We start from the raw sequence: 17,008 nt of genomic DNA on the forward strand, positions 1-17,008 counted from the left end.
CTGGTCATGTAATTTGCTATCCAGTGTTTACTTCATAATGCATTGTCTCAATTGCAAATTTACCAACCTCGGTGAGATGTCACATCCTTGTTGCATAAAGGCACCCAGAGAAAACCAGAGGCTGTTGAAAATTCCAAATTCGTTAGGTGGTTGGTCACTAGGCCCCTCTTTCCCATCTTCAGGCTCCTCTGTATGCCATTCGTAAGGGCTAAACCTGCTGACCAGGAACAAGACCACACTGACCCCAATGTAGGCAAAAACTATACACATCCAAATCTCATACGCCAAAGGGTCCAAAAAGGAAAACACCCCTGGCTTTGATTTCTGGGGCTTTTTGATCATAATGGAGATCCCCAAACTCATAAAAGGCTTAGAAAAATCAATAACTTCTTCTCGCACAAGTGTAATGGTCAAAGGGGCAACTGCAATCTCTGCTTTCTGTAGAAATAAACAGAAGGTAATATGCTTTAAAATAGGGAACAATCATGTTAAGTTTTATTTAAAGGTAAATAGAAAGAAATACAGTTATGTATTGATTTCAATAGTACTGGATAAGGACACGGTTGTAGAACCACTCATACCATTTACGTCATTAAGTTAAGCAGCAATTCTAAGCTCTGGTCTTCAAGTAGGATCCATAATTCTTGTTGCAGGACACTTTTTTAAATGCAACCCATGCTGAACAAAATATAGTAGACTTAATTATCCAAACACTAAAAGATGTAGATTGACTGGACATAAATGCAATTGAAAAGGGAAAGTACTCTTGTTTATCCAGGGATGAAAGAAACTACAAATATTGTAGACTGTAGAATATTAAGCATAATACATTTGGCATTTAAAAATAGTCCTGTTTAAAAAAAAAAAAAATCTGAATTCATTTTAGCCATCCCATCAACTGCACCACTGAGAAAGCAAGCAAAAATATATTCTATATTTTTAGGACTACTACTTCAGCAAAAACATCATACTGATGTTCATAACAAATAAATACCTTCCCACAAGTGACAGCAAAATAAATATATGTAAAAAATAACTTAGAGCCAGTCTTGCCAGAACACATCAGCTTTGCTATATACAATATTGAGTCTGGCTGTTAGCAAAATTTAATGTCCCTTAAGCAAAATAAAAATATACAAAAAACATCCTGGATAGTTCACTGGATGTTGCCTAATTCATGCAGCACACATCTGAAAATATAGTCTTGGGTGAAGTTTAATCCTACTTACTCCATAAACCAGCTCTCCCACCATTCCATTCCATATTTTTGTTTCAGAATCCCTTGCTCCATATTTTCCATCAGGAACAATGGCAATTTTATACTTAAATCCAATGTGTTTTGCTATTTCTGATGCAAGATCTACACAGTAGCCTTCAAACTTGTCATTTCCCTCAAAGGTCTCATGGTTTTTCTTGTACATGACATATGGGGCTTCCTATAAGGAAAGAAGTATAACTGTAAAGAAGAAACACGCAGTATGGGATCTACTTAAGTAAATGTGGTAACACAGATTGTGTATTATGTTCATTATTCTGAGAATGGTTACCAATAACACAAGAACTTCTATGTGTAAACACACACACATATATATGCATATATGTGTGTGTATATACATATGTGTGTATACAGTTATACACATATGCTGTTATATGCATATATAAACATAGAATATAAATATGTAACATTTAAACTCAACCTTCACAAGAACACATTAATTTCAACATAGATGTGAAATGTATGTTCACTTACTACAAATGCATACCTTAACTTATTGCGGAAAACTGCTAATCAGAGAGCAACAGTAAATAAATAAGACTTTATTGCATATTTGGTTGGTACATATTATTTTTTAAATAATTCTAAGAGAACCACCATGATAATTTGACTATTAATGGCATATAGAAACTACTATCTTTACATTTTGTAGGTATATTTAAGGTATAAGCCAAAGACAATATTTATGTTGATCAATTGAGAAAAAGAGAAGAGTGTATGACACATTCATAATAAATTAGGTACATAATTAACTGCATTTATGAGTACACATGCACACATTCAAAAGCAACTCTTGTGTGTTATGTCACAAAAGCCTTCATAATTTTGTAGTACAAACTCAACAACAATCTCAATTTTGAAAGTATGGGCATCATCATCAGGGACAAAAGACCATCGAAAAACAACTTATGCAATGCATTTTAAGACTACATCTCATTTCAGAGCTCATCAGCTGTCGTTGTTATATCAACTCAGATTCAGGAACCGCTTATTTAGTACAAACAGTGCCATCTTTGCCACTAAATGCTGTGTGAGGAAGGAGGACAAAGTTTTCTAAAACACAAAAGAGTTTTCTTTGATGGGTAATTTATTTTTTTTCAAAATATTTAACTTTGTCTAGCACTGTGTAGATGAAAACATCCCCTTTACTCCTATGGTTTATTGACAGCTGTGAAAAAAAGCTTTACTTTGCAGTTCTGAAAGGTCAAAACTGCACCATAGATAAAATAAATAAATATAGTTTGATGACACTGAAAACCTAGTACTCCACCAGCAATATGCTTACTATTAATGTTTATACCTGTTTGCGTAATACACTGAAGTTAAGATGGACATGAAGTTTGCATTTATCATGTTCAGCACTCAACATCATGCTGAATGGAGTTGTAGCTGATGTATTCAAATAACAAAATAAACACATTATTGTATTATGGTTATATAAGCTCAATTGTTACATTGAAACAGTGATTTTGAAGGTACGGTATATATCAAATAGGAAGCACAGAAATTATAAATAATGTAATGGAGCAGGCCCACTAAATTACTTTAGTAGTGTATGCTAACAATTATATTTTACTTGACATGTCTAAAATACGCACTACTGTATTTGTCTGATGTGAAGTCAATATAATTTAACATACATCATAATGTCAACATAATTTAACACACATCATAATGCAAATAATGTAATAGTACAAAAATACATACGAAGGAAAACAAAATATGTACATCCTTTAAGACTCTTAGGGCCTGATTCAGATATTGATGGATGGGTTACTCCGTCACAATAGTGATGAATATCCCGTTCTCCGAAATCTAAATCCCCTTATGTCCTATGGGATTTAGATTTCAGCGGACGGGATATCTGTCACCGTTGTGATTTGCCAAGATTTCAAATGTACTTGGAAACGACAGGGTAGAGTGCAATGAGTCTTAACCCCAATCATGATCGGCCTACAAATACAGTTTTGGGCTCAGATTCACATTTGTGCTCAAAAGTGAAGGATATTTTGAATGCAGAATGCAAGTTGTTCCATCTGCGATTTGCAGTCTGGAAATCTTGATGCAAGTCATGTGTCAATTTGAAAAATGCACTGTTTGAGCAAGCAGGGATGGGGAATAACATGTGCAATTTGGGTGCTACACTCCATTCCTGCAAGTGGATGTAAATTGCACAATTACACATTTGTGAACTCTGCACTATTGACCATTTGGAGGTGCACAATTTGTACTTTAAAAAATAAGACCAATCAGGATAGGGACCCAAGCAGCTTCAGCGTGGAGCACTATTGTATGTAAACCACTTGTACTGGATCAATGTTAACATCACAATGAAAGAGAAGATAACAAACACTTGGAAAGATTGTAATAAATATTATCTATGAAAAAAACAAATATGAAAAGTGCATGACTGTACTGTACTATGGCTTCAATGAATCTGACGAAACCACGAAAAAGAAACTTAATGCAGAAGTATAACTTATTTTGATTCATTCATTTATACATTAGAATTCGTGCTTTCTGAGCAGTAAAACTTTACATAGAAAACACATTACAAAATCATGTAATGCTGAAATACAATATTTTGACTTGAGTAGCCTGTAAGGCCCATATTTATACTTCTTTTGTGTCACTTTTTGACGCAAAAGCAGCACAAATTTACAAAATCCAATTATATTTTGTAAGTTTGCGCCGCATTTGCATCAAAAAACAATGCGAATGTGGTGCTAAAAAGTATAAATATGGGCCTTAGGGTAAGCATGGCAAAATACAAACTGTTTCAGATAGGTCTGTGTTATAAACCTGTATGAGACGAAAAAGGATTTTATAGCAAATGTGTGATTAGGTGACTTCAGAGGAAGCTCTGGGAAATAGTTGTGAAACAAAAAATTGATGAGAGGAGTGAAGAGTACGGATTGAAAACAGAGAACGAAATGGATATCTTGCCTTTGGTTCTTGAACAGGTCTAAAAGCTTGTTACAATAAAAAAATGAAAGCAAACCCAATTGAAATCTAACTGGGGGAAATAAAAATGTGAAAAATATGAGAGGACCAGTGCTTTGAAAAGGTGATAAAGAGAGAATCAATAGTGTGGGTGAGCGCACATGACAGTAAGAATAAGATCTTCTGTGCAAGAAAAGTTAATAAAGAGTGGGATTTCATCAAGGACAAAAAGGCTGAAAGCAAGGGGTATGGGATTTAGAAGAGATAAGAGAAGAAAAGTCAAGAGATGTGTCAGGGGTAGCACTAACGTAATGAGAATAGTATTATGGGAGTGAGCTGGCCCTATAATCCAAGAGAGGGAAATAAAATGCAGAGAAGTAAGACCTCGGAAGAGGTGATTTTTGTTTTAGAAGGACTAATGCTTGGAAGTAGTAAGATGTCCATATTTGAACAGTACAGAGTATTTATGAAGCTTATCATACAGGGGTTGCATGCAAGAGAAAGACACAGCTGATAGCAAAGCAGAAGCCAAAGAGGACTAAGTACGGAGCATTTCAGAGCCCTATAGAGTTTAGAAAGTAAGGTACAATAAGAGCCAAATATAGTTTACCAAGTAATTTTAAATAAAAAGTGAATAAAAAGTAAGTAAAATATTCTGATAATAGTTCCTGAAATGCTCACAAATGAGAGATTGTCAAGAGCATATTGTGCAGATTTCTTTCAAAAGAAGGTGAAGATCAAGCAAGACAAAGTTGGAATGGTACTGGACTGATGAGCACTTTGAATAACTTGTGATTCCAATTTCTATGGAGTGAGCAGAGGGGGAATTAGGTAAATGAGGTACTAAAGACTGAGATATGGAAATAAAGTACATCAAACTAGTAATTGATGAATAAAGAATGGCAAACCAAAGGGAGTTAATAAAGTGCAAAAATACATGTCATGTGGTGCAGAGATCTGGGATCCAAAAGAGTAGAGAAAACAAATTAGGTTTGAAAGAGAGATAAGGCCCATGAAATAGAATTCCACATTTGAATGATGTGCACATGAGGCCTGCAAATGGAGGGTGGACACATGGAGGTCAAAATATGAAGATTACTTTGTTGAACGCCACAATGATATCATTCCCTACTGTTTTTTTTTTCAAATGTCTGCCACCATGAGCTACACTTCACAAAACATAAAGTCACGTTGACCTGGGTGACATATGTTATCAAGTATGACAGAAATGATTAAACAGCCTCAATGGGAGTGAAACCTCACAACCCTTGTATACTTTTGGTTGCTTCTTTTGTTCAAAGCAACGTTCACACTTTCTGACAATCCCCATGTGAAATACTTAATTAACTCAACAGATGTTTTCTATTTCCAGTGTTGAATAAACAATTCAACACGATAAATGCAATTCTAATTAACAGCTAACACCATAATCCCAAAAGTCTTTATAGCAGGATCATCTACAATTCATGAGCTTATCATCAAAATCAAATCATTTTCAGCATTAAAGATCTTCCAATATGTACCTTTAAAAAGATGTTTCAACTTGGAAATAAGTACTTGGGAGCCAATTCATAATCCTTTCTGTACCTGAAACTATGGGTGTACCTAAGTGAATCATTTATTCTGAATGTAAACCTAGAAGCACAGAAGCATGATTTCCAAGCAGACATATACCTAATTAAGTGGAAATGACCACCTACCTGGCAGGCTTTTTTGTTTCAATAATGCAGATAAGATGGGACAGATACAAGAGAAAGAATGAAGATGGGGAAAGACCAAGCAATATCTTTGGGAACTCCCGCAAACATTTGGGAATTCCCTCTGGTGGATTTAGAAATAGAAATGTTTCATAGATAGTTTCCACCATGCAAACATATGTAATTGCAAACTTACAAAAGGTTTGGGAAAGACAACAAATTAATTCCCATTTCAAACCATTGTGAAAATGGTGTTGCCCATCTAGGAAACAAAGCTGGGAAACCAGTGCAAACAATGTTCCAACTAATTCAGTCTTCTTCCTAAATCCAAACATAATGGGCCTGATGCACAAAAGAACTTTCAAGTGCAATAGTACTTTTATGATCAAACCGGTTGGATCTATGCTTGAAAGACATTCACTAAAAGTTATCTTGCTGGTGTGGATCCACTTACTCCCACATAAAATCCTCTGTAAAGGTTGGTGAATGAGCAGAACTAGGCATGGTTTGCTTTGTACATTCATGAATTTCTTCAAATGTCTGCTTGTGAGTATTCTCAAATTCCTCTTCAACTCTTTCCCATCCTTGACCTACCCCAGTCCAAGGCTGGAGTATATGCCTGTCCAGAGCAGGAAGGAGAACAGAACACCTCCAAACTATGAGCCTCATTACGAGTCTGGTGGTCTCTTGACCACCAGACTTGGGATGGTGTACTGAATGCCACTTTATGGCAACAGCGGTTGTGACGCAGTCGGACTGCCAGCACTGCTAGGATTAGTCGTTCCGGTGGTCTGGCGATCGTGGTGGTCCTAATCTACCAGGGCAGCACTGCAAGCAGTGCTGCCCTGGGATTACAAATTTGTTCTCCACCAGCGATTTCATGGCAGTAACACCGCCATAAAAATGTTGGCAGAGAACGAGTGCAGGAGTCCCCGGGGGGCCCCTGCACTGCTCATGCTCTTGGCATCTCTTGCTTTGCAGACGGTGAACATTGTGAGGGTGTTGGTGCACCCTGCATCCTACAGCATTGGTGCCGTCTCGATTACGAGCTAGTGACAATGCTGTTTCCCACTAGGCCGGCAGACGGAAACTTTGGTTTCCACCTGCCGACCTAGCAGAAAACTCAGAATGGGCCCGGCGGGGAGGCAGCCACTATGGCGGCAACCTCCCCTTTGGAAGTTCGGCAGATGGCCTAGGCTGTCCGCTGAACTCATAATATGTGTTGGGTAGAATATTTCCACAAGGAAAAACATTTTCTTCAGGGAAACAAAAATGAAAAGAATGCCATGCCACACAGATCCTTGTGTCCCAAAATACAGATTTGCACTGCATACAATTCCGTATTGTGGGAACACCAATATCTAAAAAAAATTGCATGACTTTCTCAGTAGTACACCTGGAAAACTGTAAATAGCAAAGTGTTCTAGCTATACTACTGGCACATTTTCTAATTCACTGAAGGGGTAATGTTCACTAGTGCACAGGAGTTTGTGTATGGGTGCAATTTTCTACATGCAGCCATTTGACTAGGATTAAGAGTTTGGAATAAGACTTAGGGCCAGAATTACAAAAAACTGGCGCATCAGTACTGATGCAGCATTTTGCATGCGTTGCCCCTGCCCCACCTAACAACACCATGTGTGCGCCATATTTACAATACGGTGCACCATGGCGGTCTTTAGGCCAATAGTGTCATAATATTTACGCTCTTGTGGTGCTTTGCTCCACTAGCATACAAAATGTTGACGCTAGTGGAGCAAAGTGCAAGGAGGCCCATAGGTTAATATGGGTGCGTCATTTTAACAAAAATGACACCAAAAATGGTACATTTTTGTGGGCCTCCTAACACCGGAACACACCTTTGCATACATTATGCCTGACCCAGGAATAATATGGTGCAAGGGATCACAAAGTGGTACAGTGCATGCATTGTGCCGCTTTGTGAATATAGCATGGTGAAAATTGCCTTCTTGAGCCACATTAGCATAAGAAAAGAATTACGCACAAGGAGGCGCTAAGGCCTCGTAAATCTTGCCCTTAGTCATTCAGAAACATGAGGTATTTTTTGACTTACAAAACTAATACAAATCTAAGACAAGTGGAAGCTTATATTTAAAGCCACACTTTTAACTTTTTTTTAAATTATTTACAATTTATTGAAACAACTAGCACAGTATTAGGGAGAGATATTTCGCCTTTTTTATTAACAAAACCTCTTTCAATACTGCAGTAGTATCTTTCTCAAACAATAATTTTATCAAAATGTATTCCACATGACTATCTCTTAAAAGAACTCTCAAACAATTTATGTAGTCCTTTTTTGATTTTATTATATCAAACATATTTAGAACAAAACATTGTTGCTTTGAAAATGTTTCAGACAGAAATAGTTTCACAAACACCCAAAGCACACCTCATTATGCTGACCCTTCACATCACACCCCTAATTAAATCTACTTGGGCTATGGGCTCAATTTATTTGTGCTATGGCTAAGACTCAATTAGATTGTGGAATCGTTTTAGGCATCTACACCATTTCATGACTTTTTTAAAATAAATAATGGGGCAAAGAATGGGAAATGATATTCATACCCAATAATATGGAAAAAGTAGAAGCCAGATTCGACTTTTGAAGTAGCGTATTAAAATAACTACAATCATCCTTGAAAGGATATTTTTAACAATATATTTTTCTTCCTTTAAAGATCCGATTTTAGGACTTGCATAGAGGACACTTTTTAGTGTCTGTTTCACAGAGGATGAAGAAACTCTGAAACCCAGCAATGATATTCCAAAGATTTACAGAAATGTATGACCTTTCAGTAGGCAAAATATGTATTAAACCATGTGGTGGTGATTTACTAAAACAGTAAACACAGGTTTTGTTAAAAAACATGTGGGCCATATTTATACTCTGTTTGCGCTGAAGTTGCGTCAATTCATTTACGCAAATTCAGCACAAACTTAACTCCATATTTATATTTTGACGGTAGACCCATCTAGAATCAAAATATTTGAGTCAAATCATTTTTTGGATTAGTGAAACTACCTTGTGTCAATGAGATGCAAGGAAGGTGTTCCCGTCCAAAAAAATGACTCAATGCCCCTAGTGCCTTATTTATCCTCCCATGCAAAAAAGGTGCACGGTGGGAGCCAGGCCCAAATAATGGTGCTAAGCCTGCTTAGCACCATTATTTAACCCCTGGGTCAGAGCAGGGGTTCGTCATCAAACACCATGGACGGGCCCACAGGTGCCCACCCGAAGCACCAGGAACACCCCTACCCACACCAGAGGGACACCACAGGATGGGGACCCCATCCCAGGTAATTAGGGTAAGTATAGGTAAGTATTTTTTTTTAAAATGTAAGTGCCATTGGGGGCCCTGAAATGGGCCACTCTACATGGCACTGGCTGCAATGGCCATGCCCAGGGGACACTGGTCCCCTGTGCTGGCCATTGGGTTGGTGGGTATGACTCCTGTCTTTTGTAAGACAGGAGTCATGGTATGGTTGGTTTTGCATCAGGAAATGACGCTAGGCTGGTTAATGGCATTTTTGTTTTGCCTCTAACCAGCCTAGTGTCATTTTTTGAGGTAAAAACCCTCTTCCCCCATACCGCCTCGTCCACCTGGCAAACGTCATTTTACCAGATGCTAGCCCACAATTAGTGCCGGCTTGCAGGATTCCATAAATTTGTGCAGTTTTGAATTAAAAAGTATAAATATGGGCCAGAATGTTTTATATTGAGTTGGAATTGATACATATGACCTAAAAGATGTTTTTTTCAAACAAAATAAATTTCAAAAATAGAAGTGTGCATTTGCGGGACATCTGATGGAACGCGTGAATATTAGAAGGTGTATATATAGAAGAAGTAAAATTACGTTCCAGCTTTGTCACCAATTATTTCGGATCAACTCCACCAGGAATATGAGTTTGGATCACTATTCTACAAGTTGAAATTCCAGTCCAAGTGGCTTGAAAATATCTTATAATCTGACTTTTCTACTTGAGGAGTAGCCCTTAACATCCAGAATTAAATTTAGTTAGAGGAATGTTGAGAATAGTTTGCATGAGGATGTGAGTGGGCACGAATGAAAGAGCCTGAAGCATAAGAGTTGTGTTCTTAATACAGTTAGTTTTGAACACGGTAAAATATCTGTAGTTCAAATCTTATTTTAAATTAAAAAAATAGGGCTGTATTTGACAAATTCAAATGAATAAATAAGACTCTACTTGTTGATTGAAAGTTCTCTTCAGTCATGTAGGATATCTTTGTACCAAATTAGGTGCATATTTAAGAGCCCCTAGTGCTATTCTAATGTCACATTAGCGCCATTTTTATACGCTAATGTGGCATGAGAAGGCTCCATATTTACAAAGTGGTGGAATGCATGTATTGTGCCACTCTGTAACCCTTTGCTCTACATTATGCCTGCACCAGGCATAATGTATGCAAAGGGGGCATATCCCCATTAGTGGCGCCGAAAAAATGGCATAAGGAAATCTAACATACAACATTGAATACAATGGGCCCCTATGTACTCTGCAGCAGTAGTGCCAAATTATTGGCACTACTCCTGCAGAGTACATCAATAGGGGTAAAAAAAAAACGTTATTGTCCCTACCCTGCGCCATGGTGCGCCATGTTTTAAATACAGTGCACACATTTGGCAGCAGGGGGGCACTAAAGGGTGCAATAAAAGTAGCACTTTTCTTAAGTATGCCCCTTAATGCTTGAGAAAGTGCTCACAGAAAATGATGGAGTTGTACTTCATAATTAAAAAAAAGAGACTCGGTCTCCCTAAAATTGCATTAGATGTTTCACTACATAGAAAATAAACAAACAACAGGAAGGAATTGCAATGTGATGCTAATACCAATCCTTTGTCCCTATTTAAATTCCTAATATCTGAGTTTTGGATAGTCCTTTTTAAATTTCATGAGGGTGTCTTCTCTTACAAATGTAATTGTAAGTTAGATTGGCTACCATATATGTACCATCTCACATGCAAGATCAGATCATAAAGTGAATGCCCAGGACAACAAATCAGACATGGACAACTCACTACAGCGTGTAATAGTTTTGCATACAATAAAACTAATCACTGTCATGTGGAGACATCAAAGATGTGACATGAGATGATACATTTCACTACTGCTATGTGGAACAGGTGTACAACCTGCTGTAAGATCAATTTCGAAGGCAATACAAAATACATTTATATGGGTGCTTATTTTTTGAACATATGACTTCTTCTCAGAGTCATATCATTAATTATGCAAGTAATCAGCGAGTTTGCCCCATTTTGAATTGTGTTGGATAGAATCAGTGATGATGCACGTCTACCTCACTCGGTTGGGAGATCCAAACAGTACTTAACCGTTAGCACACATAATAGCATGGCAATGGTGATATAAAGCTTCAGTATCTGGAAGCTGAGGAATGTCTGCAATCAGTGTTTTGCATTCAAGACAGTAATCTACTTTTGTGAATTTAGATGTGATATGTTTTCAACTGCATCCCTCCAAAACTACAAGTATAAAGGAATTGGTCAACGATTGGATGCAAGATTCTCTACAATGCCTTACCCTTTACCTGTTGATGTCCTGTCAACAGTGATGAAGGCCGTGGGGAAGCCAGGTGTGCCTGCGGAAACAGAAGAAGGGTGAGGCAGGCACCTGGGCGGTGATCAGCAACATCTTCACACTACCGGAGGTGCACACTAGGGTGCTTGCTTGAAGGCACAGAGACTAAGCAGCCAGAGACTGCTAGTGCCTTCTGGCAGAGTCTTTGCATGCCATATAATGGTTTGCCATGGCTCAAACTGAAAAAAAAAGATTCCACCCACACCTACCCTCTATTTAATAGCAAAGAGATGCTAACCAGGCCAGCCTCAAGGGGTTGTCCCCCATTTAAAAGGAAGTGCATTTTTAAAAAGATTGAACCTACCTGAGCAAAGAATGCCTGGCACTGACTAAGCTCAGAGGAAAGTTGGACATACCCCAGAAGCCTAGGTAAAAGAAAGAGGCCATGAGGAACATGCATTCACACCTGGTGGGTGTGTCTCAGGTTGCACTGGCTGGGCTAGCGATTCAGCCTTTAAAATCCCTGAGAACTCCCTGGCTGCCTTCCCACGAAGTTTGAACTAGCTCGAGCGAACAAGACCACATGTTGTAGCTGAGGTCCCATAGTGCCAAGACTATACATCCACAACATATTAAGAATGGAAAGCAGCAAAGCAAAAGCAACTGTAGTCCTAATTTCTGTCACAGTGAATAAAGGATGCCTGGAAAATGGCAGCAAACAGAGCCGGAAGATATATCTCTATTGAAGAGCTGCTGACTATTAAAGGAGGGAAAGTGGACAAAGGCAAAAGACTTCCGTTAGAAAATTGCCAAAGTGAGGGGAAGGTCAAGATTCCCTTCACAACAGGTACAGGTAGAGACAATCAAGGAATATCTGAAAGGGAATCAGAAAATATCACTGAATTGGGGATGAGGGCTGATGTCCTGGAACGCACAGTTGATGATCGTTCTGAAGAGCTTTATCATGTGGGTGTCAGAATCGTAAGCCTAGATGAGCAATATTATGAAGTACACCTTAAGCAAGAAAACTTAATGGATAGATCCACAGATCCAGGAGGAGCAATATTAAAATGAGAGGCATGTCCACTGGAGCCTAGGGAGCAGATTTCTGGTCCTATGTGCAGCTGCTCTTATACCACATCCAGAGCTGGTCAGATGATACTTCCATTAGAATTGACACCTCATATCAAGAGTTGGCACCTGGGAGCCCTAGATTAGCCCTTTTGGATCTAATAGCATGGGTTAATTAATTCAATGAGAAAGAGATCATGGGATTGTTGCGCAATGGTGCTCAAGTTGACTTTGAAGGTCATAACATTCTCTTCTTTCATGACTTAGCATCAAGCTCTCCGAGATGGCCACAAGAGTTAAAAGCAATCACTGAAAGTCTATGAAGATACAACATGCGTTAACAGTGGCAACACCTCTTCAAGCTGATATTTTTGTGAAACTCCCAGAACCATGTCATCAAAATAGTAGAGGATATCTGTGTCATCTTGGGCATCTCTGATGTAGGGACCTCAAGGTGGAGTCAAGCCCTAAGGGTGACTGCAGAGACAGAACCTGGACAACTGTCTGCAACCATGGAAAGCAGCTGTCACTCTCCAAAAACGAGGTACAGAAAGCCAAGCAGGAAGCAATAAAAGAAGTGGGTAGATTTATAGATGAATCTTGCAACACTGTTTAGGGCTCAACAGTGGCCTTTGATGTGTGAGGGCCGTAGGTGACCTCTAAAAGTCAAAACTGATAGCAGCATGCAAATTAGATGAGATTTGGTGGGGTTCGTGGAGCAGAAAACTGTGGTGGCTCTAAGCTCTAGAACTGTTGAAGGTAAACAATGTTGAGGGGATCTTGGGGAAACATGATTTTGGGGTTTTGTCACTTTGTTTGATGCTCTGTAGGAATTGGAGTTGGGGATATTAGGAGCATAAGGGGGAAGGGGTAGGTGGAGAGTGTGACATGTGATTAATATAGCCTTATGCTCAAGTCTGGAGCATTACAGTGGAAAGGAAGACACCTTTATGCTGTTTCTGCATACCAAACGACATGGGTCTCAATGCTAGGGGCATAAACTCTCCACAAAAGAGGCTGGCAGTCTTGATCTTCTTATGATCCGCAGTAAGGTGACTTGCTGCGCTGCCCTATGTCAAATCCCCATAAATGAAGGTCCAATTATTTACCCCAACACATTTTGGCACCTAAATCGTGAAGTGTACAGGTGCAGCAATTTCGTGCAGTAACAAATTTCAGGGACAAGTCAAGAAGACACATGTAGATGGAGCGGGTAGAAGTCTGGGATAGCAGTGAAAATAAGTGGGTAGACTTACACTATACTGTCTCTCTGTGAATCTACTATTAGATACAAACCGTTCCTTAAAACTTGTAATTCTGAGCTATTTGATCTGTCAGAAGCGGAACTCCTGATTGGTGGGGACTTAAATGAATCATTAGATGCAGTAAAGAAATGTACGCAGTAGAAGCGTGATGGAGAAGATTGGCCCCTGCGGGCCTTGATGTCTGGTTAGAGGAGGTGGGACTAGTGGATGGGTGGTGACACTTTCATGCAGAAATAGATAATACATTTTACTTAGTAGTGCATATAATATGTGCATGTCTAGACTAATTTTGCTGTCTACCAGATTATGTGCGCTCATAGAAGACATCTGTATTGGTAACATAGCTATATCTGATCATGTACCAGTCAGCATTCACCTGCGCTCCTCTGGCCAAGAAGCCACTGTGCATACATGGCGGCTGAACAAATTTCAGCAGTGAGATCCGGTAATTAGAGCAAACCTTGCTCATAAGATCAAGGTTTTCATATTAGACAACACCACCCCAGACATTTCTCCTGGAACTCCTGGATGTATGCATGCATGAGTGAATGTGGGTATGAGTGTGTGTATGCGTGTGTAGGATGGTGCGTGAATGTGCATGTCTGTCATGGGGGGCTCTGGAGTGAGAGAGGGGGGGTTGGGGGAGGAGCCTGGGGAGGGGGGGAAGCAGGGGAGACCTCTATCAGTGACAGGGAAGGAATTCTCTGTCACTGATAGTGCCTACCGCCATGGTTCTCGTGGTGGTAAGGAAGCCATGAAAACCATGGCGGTAGGCGGGGTCATAATCCCGCAGGTGGGACAGTGACAGACGCCTGGCGAACGGAGCCTGAGACAAACCGCCAATGTCATATTTTTGGGAGGAATACCGCCAGCCTGTTGGCAGTACTTTTCTCCAAAATACCGCCATCCGCCAGGGTCGTAATGAGGGGTTAAGGCGCAGTTCATAGTTCAAAGCAGGGGAAGTGCAAGGGCCCAACAGTTTTTCAGTTTTATTCTATACGTTATTTTATTCATCCCTAGCACAGATACTTACCAAGCTGTATAATAAGTTTGAAGAGAATAGTGAAATAGCTGATTTCAATGAAGAAAGTCGCCATATTTGTTATTCCTAAGCTGGGGAAAGATATTTAGCCGTGAAAATAACACTACAGGGAGTGCAGAATTATTAGGCAAATGAGTATTTTGACCACATCATCCTCTTTATGCATGTTGTCTTACTCCAAGCTGTATAGGCTCGAAAGCCTACTACCAACTAAGCATATTAGGTGATGTGCATCTCTGTAATGAGAAGGGGTGTGGTCTAATGACATCAACACCCCATATCAGGTGTGCATAATTATTAGGCAACTTCCTTTCCTTTGGCAAAATGGGTCAAAAGAAGGACTTGACAGGCTCAGAAAAGTCAAAAATAGTGAGATATCTTGCAGAGGGATGCAGCACTCTTAAAATTGCAAAGCTTCTGAAGCGTGATCATCGAACAATCAAGCGTTTCATTCAAAATAGTCAACAGGGTCGCAAGAAGCGTGTGGAAAAACCAAGGCGCAAAATAACTGCCCATGAACTGAGAAAAGTCAAGCGTGCAGCTGCCACGATGCCACTTGCCACCAGTTTGGCCATATTTCAGAGCTGCAACATCACTGGAGTGCCCAAAAGCACAAGGTGTGCAATACTCAGAGACATGGCCAAGGTAAGAAAGGCTGAAAGACGACCACCACTGAACAAGACACACAAGCTGAAACGTCAAGACTGGGCCAAGAAATATCTCAAGACTGATTTTTCTAAGGTTTTATGGACTGATGAAATGAGAGTGAGTCTTGATGGGCCAGATGGATGGGCCCGTGGCTGGATTGGTAAAGGGCAGAGAGCTCCAGTCCGACTCAGACGCCAGCAAGGTGGAGGTGGAGTACTGGTTTGGGCTGGTATCATCAAAGATGAGCTTTTGGGGCCTTTTCGGGTTGAGGATGGAGTCAAGCTCAACTCCCAGTCCTACTGCCAGTTCCTGGAAGACACCTTCTTCAAGCAGTGGTACAGGAAGAAGTCTGCATCCTTCAAGAAAAACATGATTTTCATGCAGGACAATGCTCCATCACACGCGTCCAAGTACTCCACAGCGTTGCTGGCAAGAAAGGGTATAAAAGAAGGAAATCTAATGACATGGCCTCCTTGTTCACCTGATCTGAACCCCATTGAGAACCTGTGGTCCATCATCAAATGTGAGATTTACAAGGAGGGAAAACAGTACACCTCTCTGAACAGTGTCTGGGAGGCTGTGGTTGCTGCTGCACGCAATGTTGATGGTGAACAGATCAAAACACTGACAGAATCCATGGATGGCAGGCTTTTGAGTGTCCTTGCAAAGAAAGGTGGCTATATTGGTCACTGATTTGTTTTTGTTTTGTTTTTGAATGTCAGAAATGTATATTTGTGAATGTTGAGATGTTATATTGGTTTCACTGGTAATAATGAATAATTGAAATGGGTATATATTTTTTTTTGTTAAGTTGCCTAATAATTATGCACAGTAATAGTCACCTGCACACACAGATATCCCCCTAACATAGCTAAAACTAAAAACAAACTGAAAACTACTTCCAAAAATATTCAGCTTTGATATTGATGAGTTTTTTGGGTTCATTGAGAACATGGTTGTTGTTCAATAATAAAATTAATCCTCAAAAATACAACTTGCCTAATAATTCTGCACTCCCTGTATCTCCCTCATTATAAGACGCCCATAAACAGTGTTATATTTATCGCAGCTGATAAAATCCGGCTCCACAGAGTCGGAATTTATCGGGTGCGATAAATATCACCTTATTGCAACCTTTTTGGGAATACCATGTGTAATTTGGTCCTTACCACACCAAAGTCAGCATGTACTGGTCAAGACTGGGCCTTTTTCCTCTGCTAGATTTTGTCAGGTTTGACCTGTCAGAGTATATCAGGGGAAAACTCCAAGGGTGCGATAATTAGCACACAACTCATAATTCTGATGCCTGTGCAAACAAAGGGTTTGCACGACGGTAGGAATTTAACCCTAAAGTTGTCCTGAGGGCCTATATCTGAATCAGTGCCATAAATTGTACGAGATAGATTGGGCTCCATACATGTCCATCCTGTCAAATTTAGAGAACTATGACAACCACAGTACCTCAGAGTCCTGCAAA

At 39.6% G+C, this 17,008-nt stretch overlaps 1 protein-coding gene across 4 annotated transcripts in view; it reads right to left on the reverse strand.

Moving 5' to 3' along the window:
* GRIA4 (glutamate ionotropic receptor AMPA type subunit 4) overlaps positions 1–17,008 on the reverse strand; it is an 892,311-nt gene that overhangs the window by 57,652 nt on the left and 817,651 nt on the right. For all 4 annotated transcript variants that reach the window (XM_069202350.1, XM_069202351.1, XM_069202354.1 and 1 more), the window contains exons 10-11: positions 1,230–1,436; positions 68–438 (exon numbers count right to left, since the gene is read on the reverse strand). In XM_069202350.1, coding sequence (XP_069058451.1) covers positions 68–438; positions 1,230–1,436 — 578 coding nt within the window. The remainder of the gene's footprint in view (positions 1–67; positions 439–1,229; positions 1,437–17,008) is intronic.

This window comes from Pleurodeles waltl, chromosome 8 (assembly GCF_031143425.1).
Source record: "Pleurodeles waltl isolate 20211129_DDA chromosome 8, aPleWal1.hap1.20221129, whole genome shotgun sequence".
Lineage (NCBI taxonomy): Eukaryota > Metazoa > Chordata > Amphibia > Caudata > Salamandridae > Pleurodeles > Pleurodeles waltl.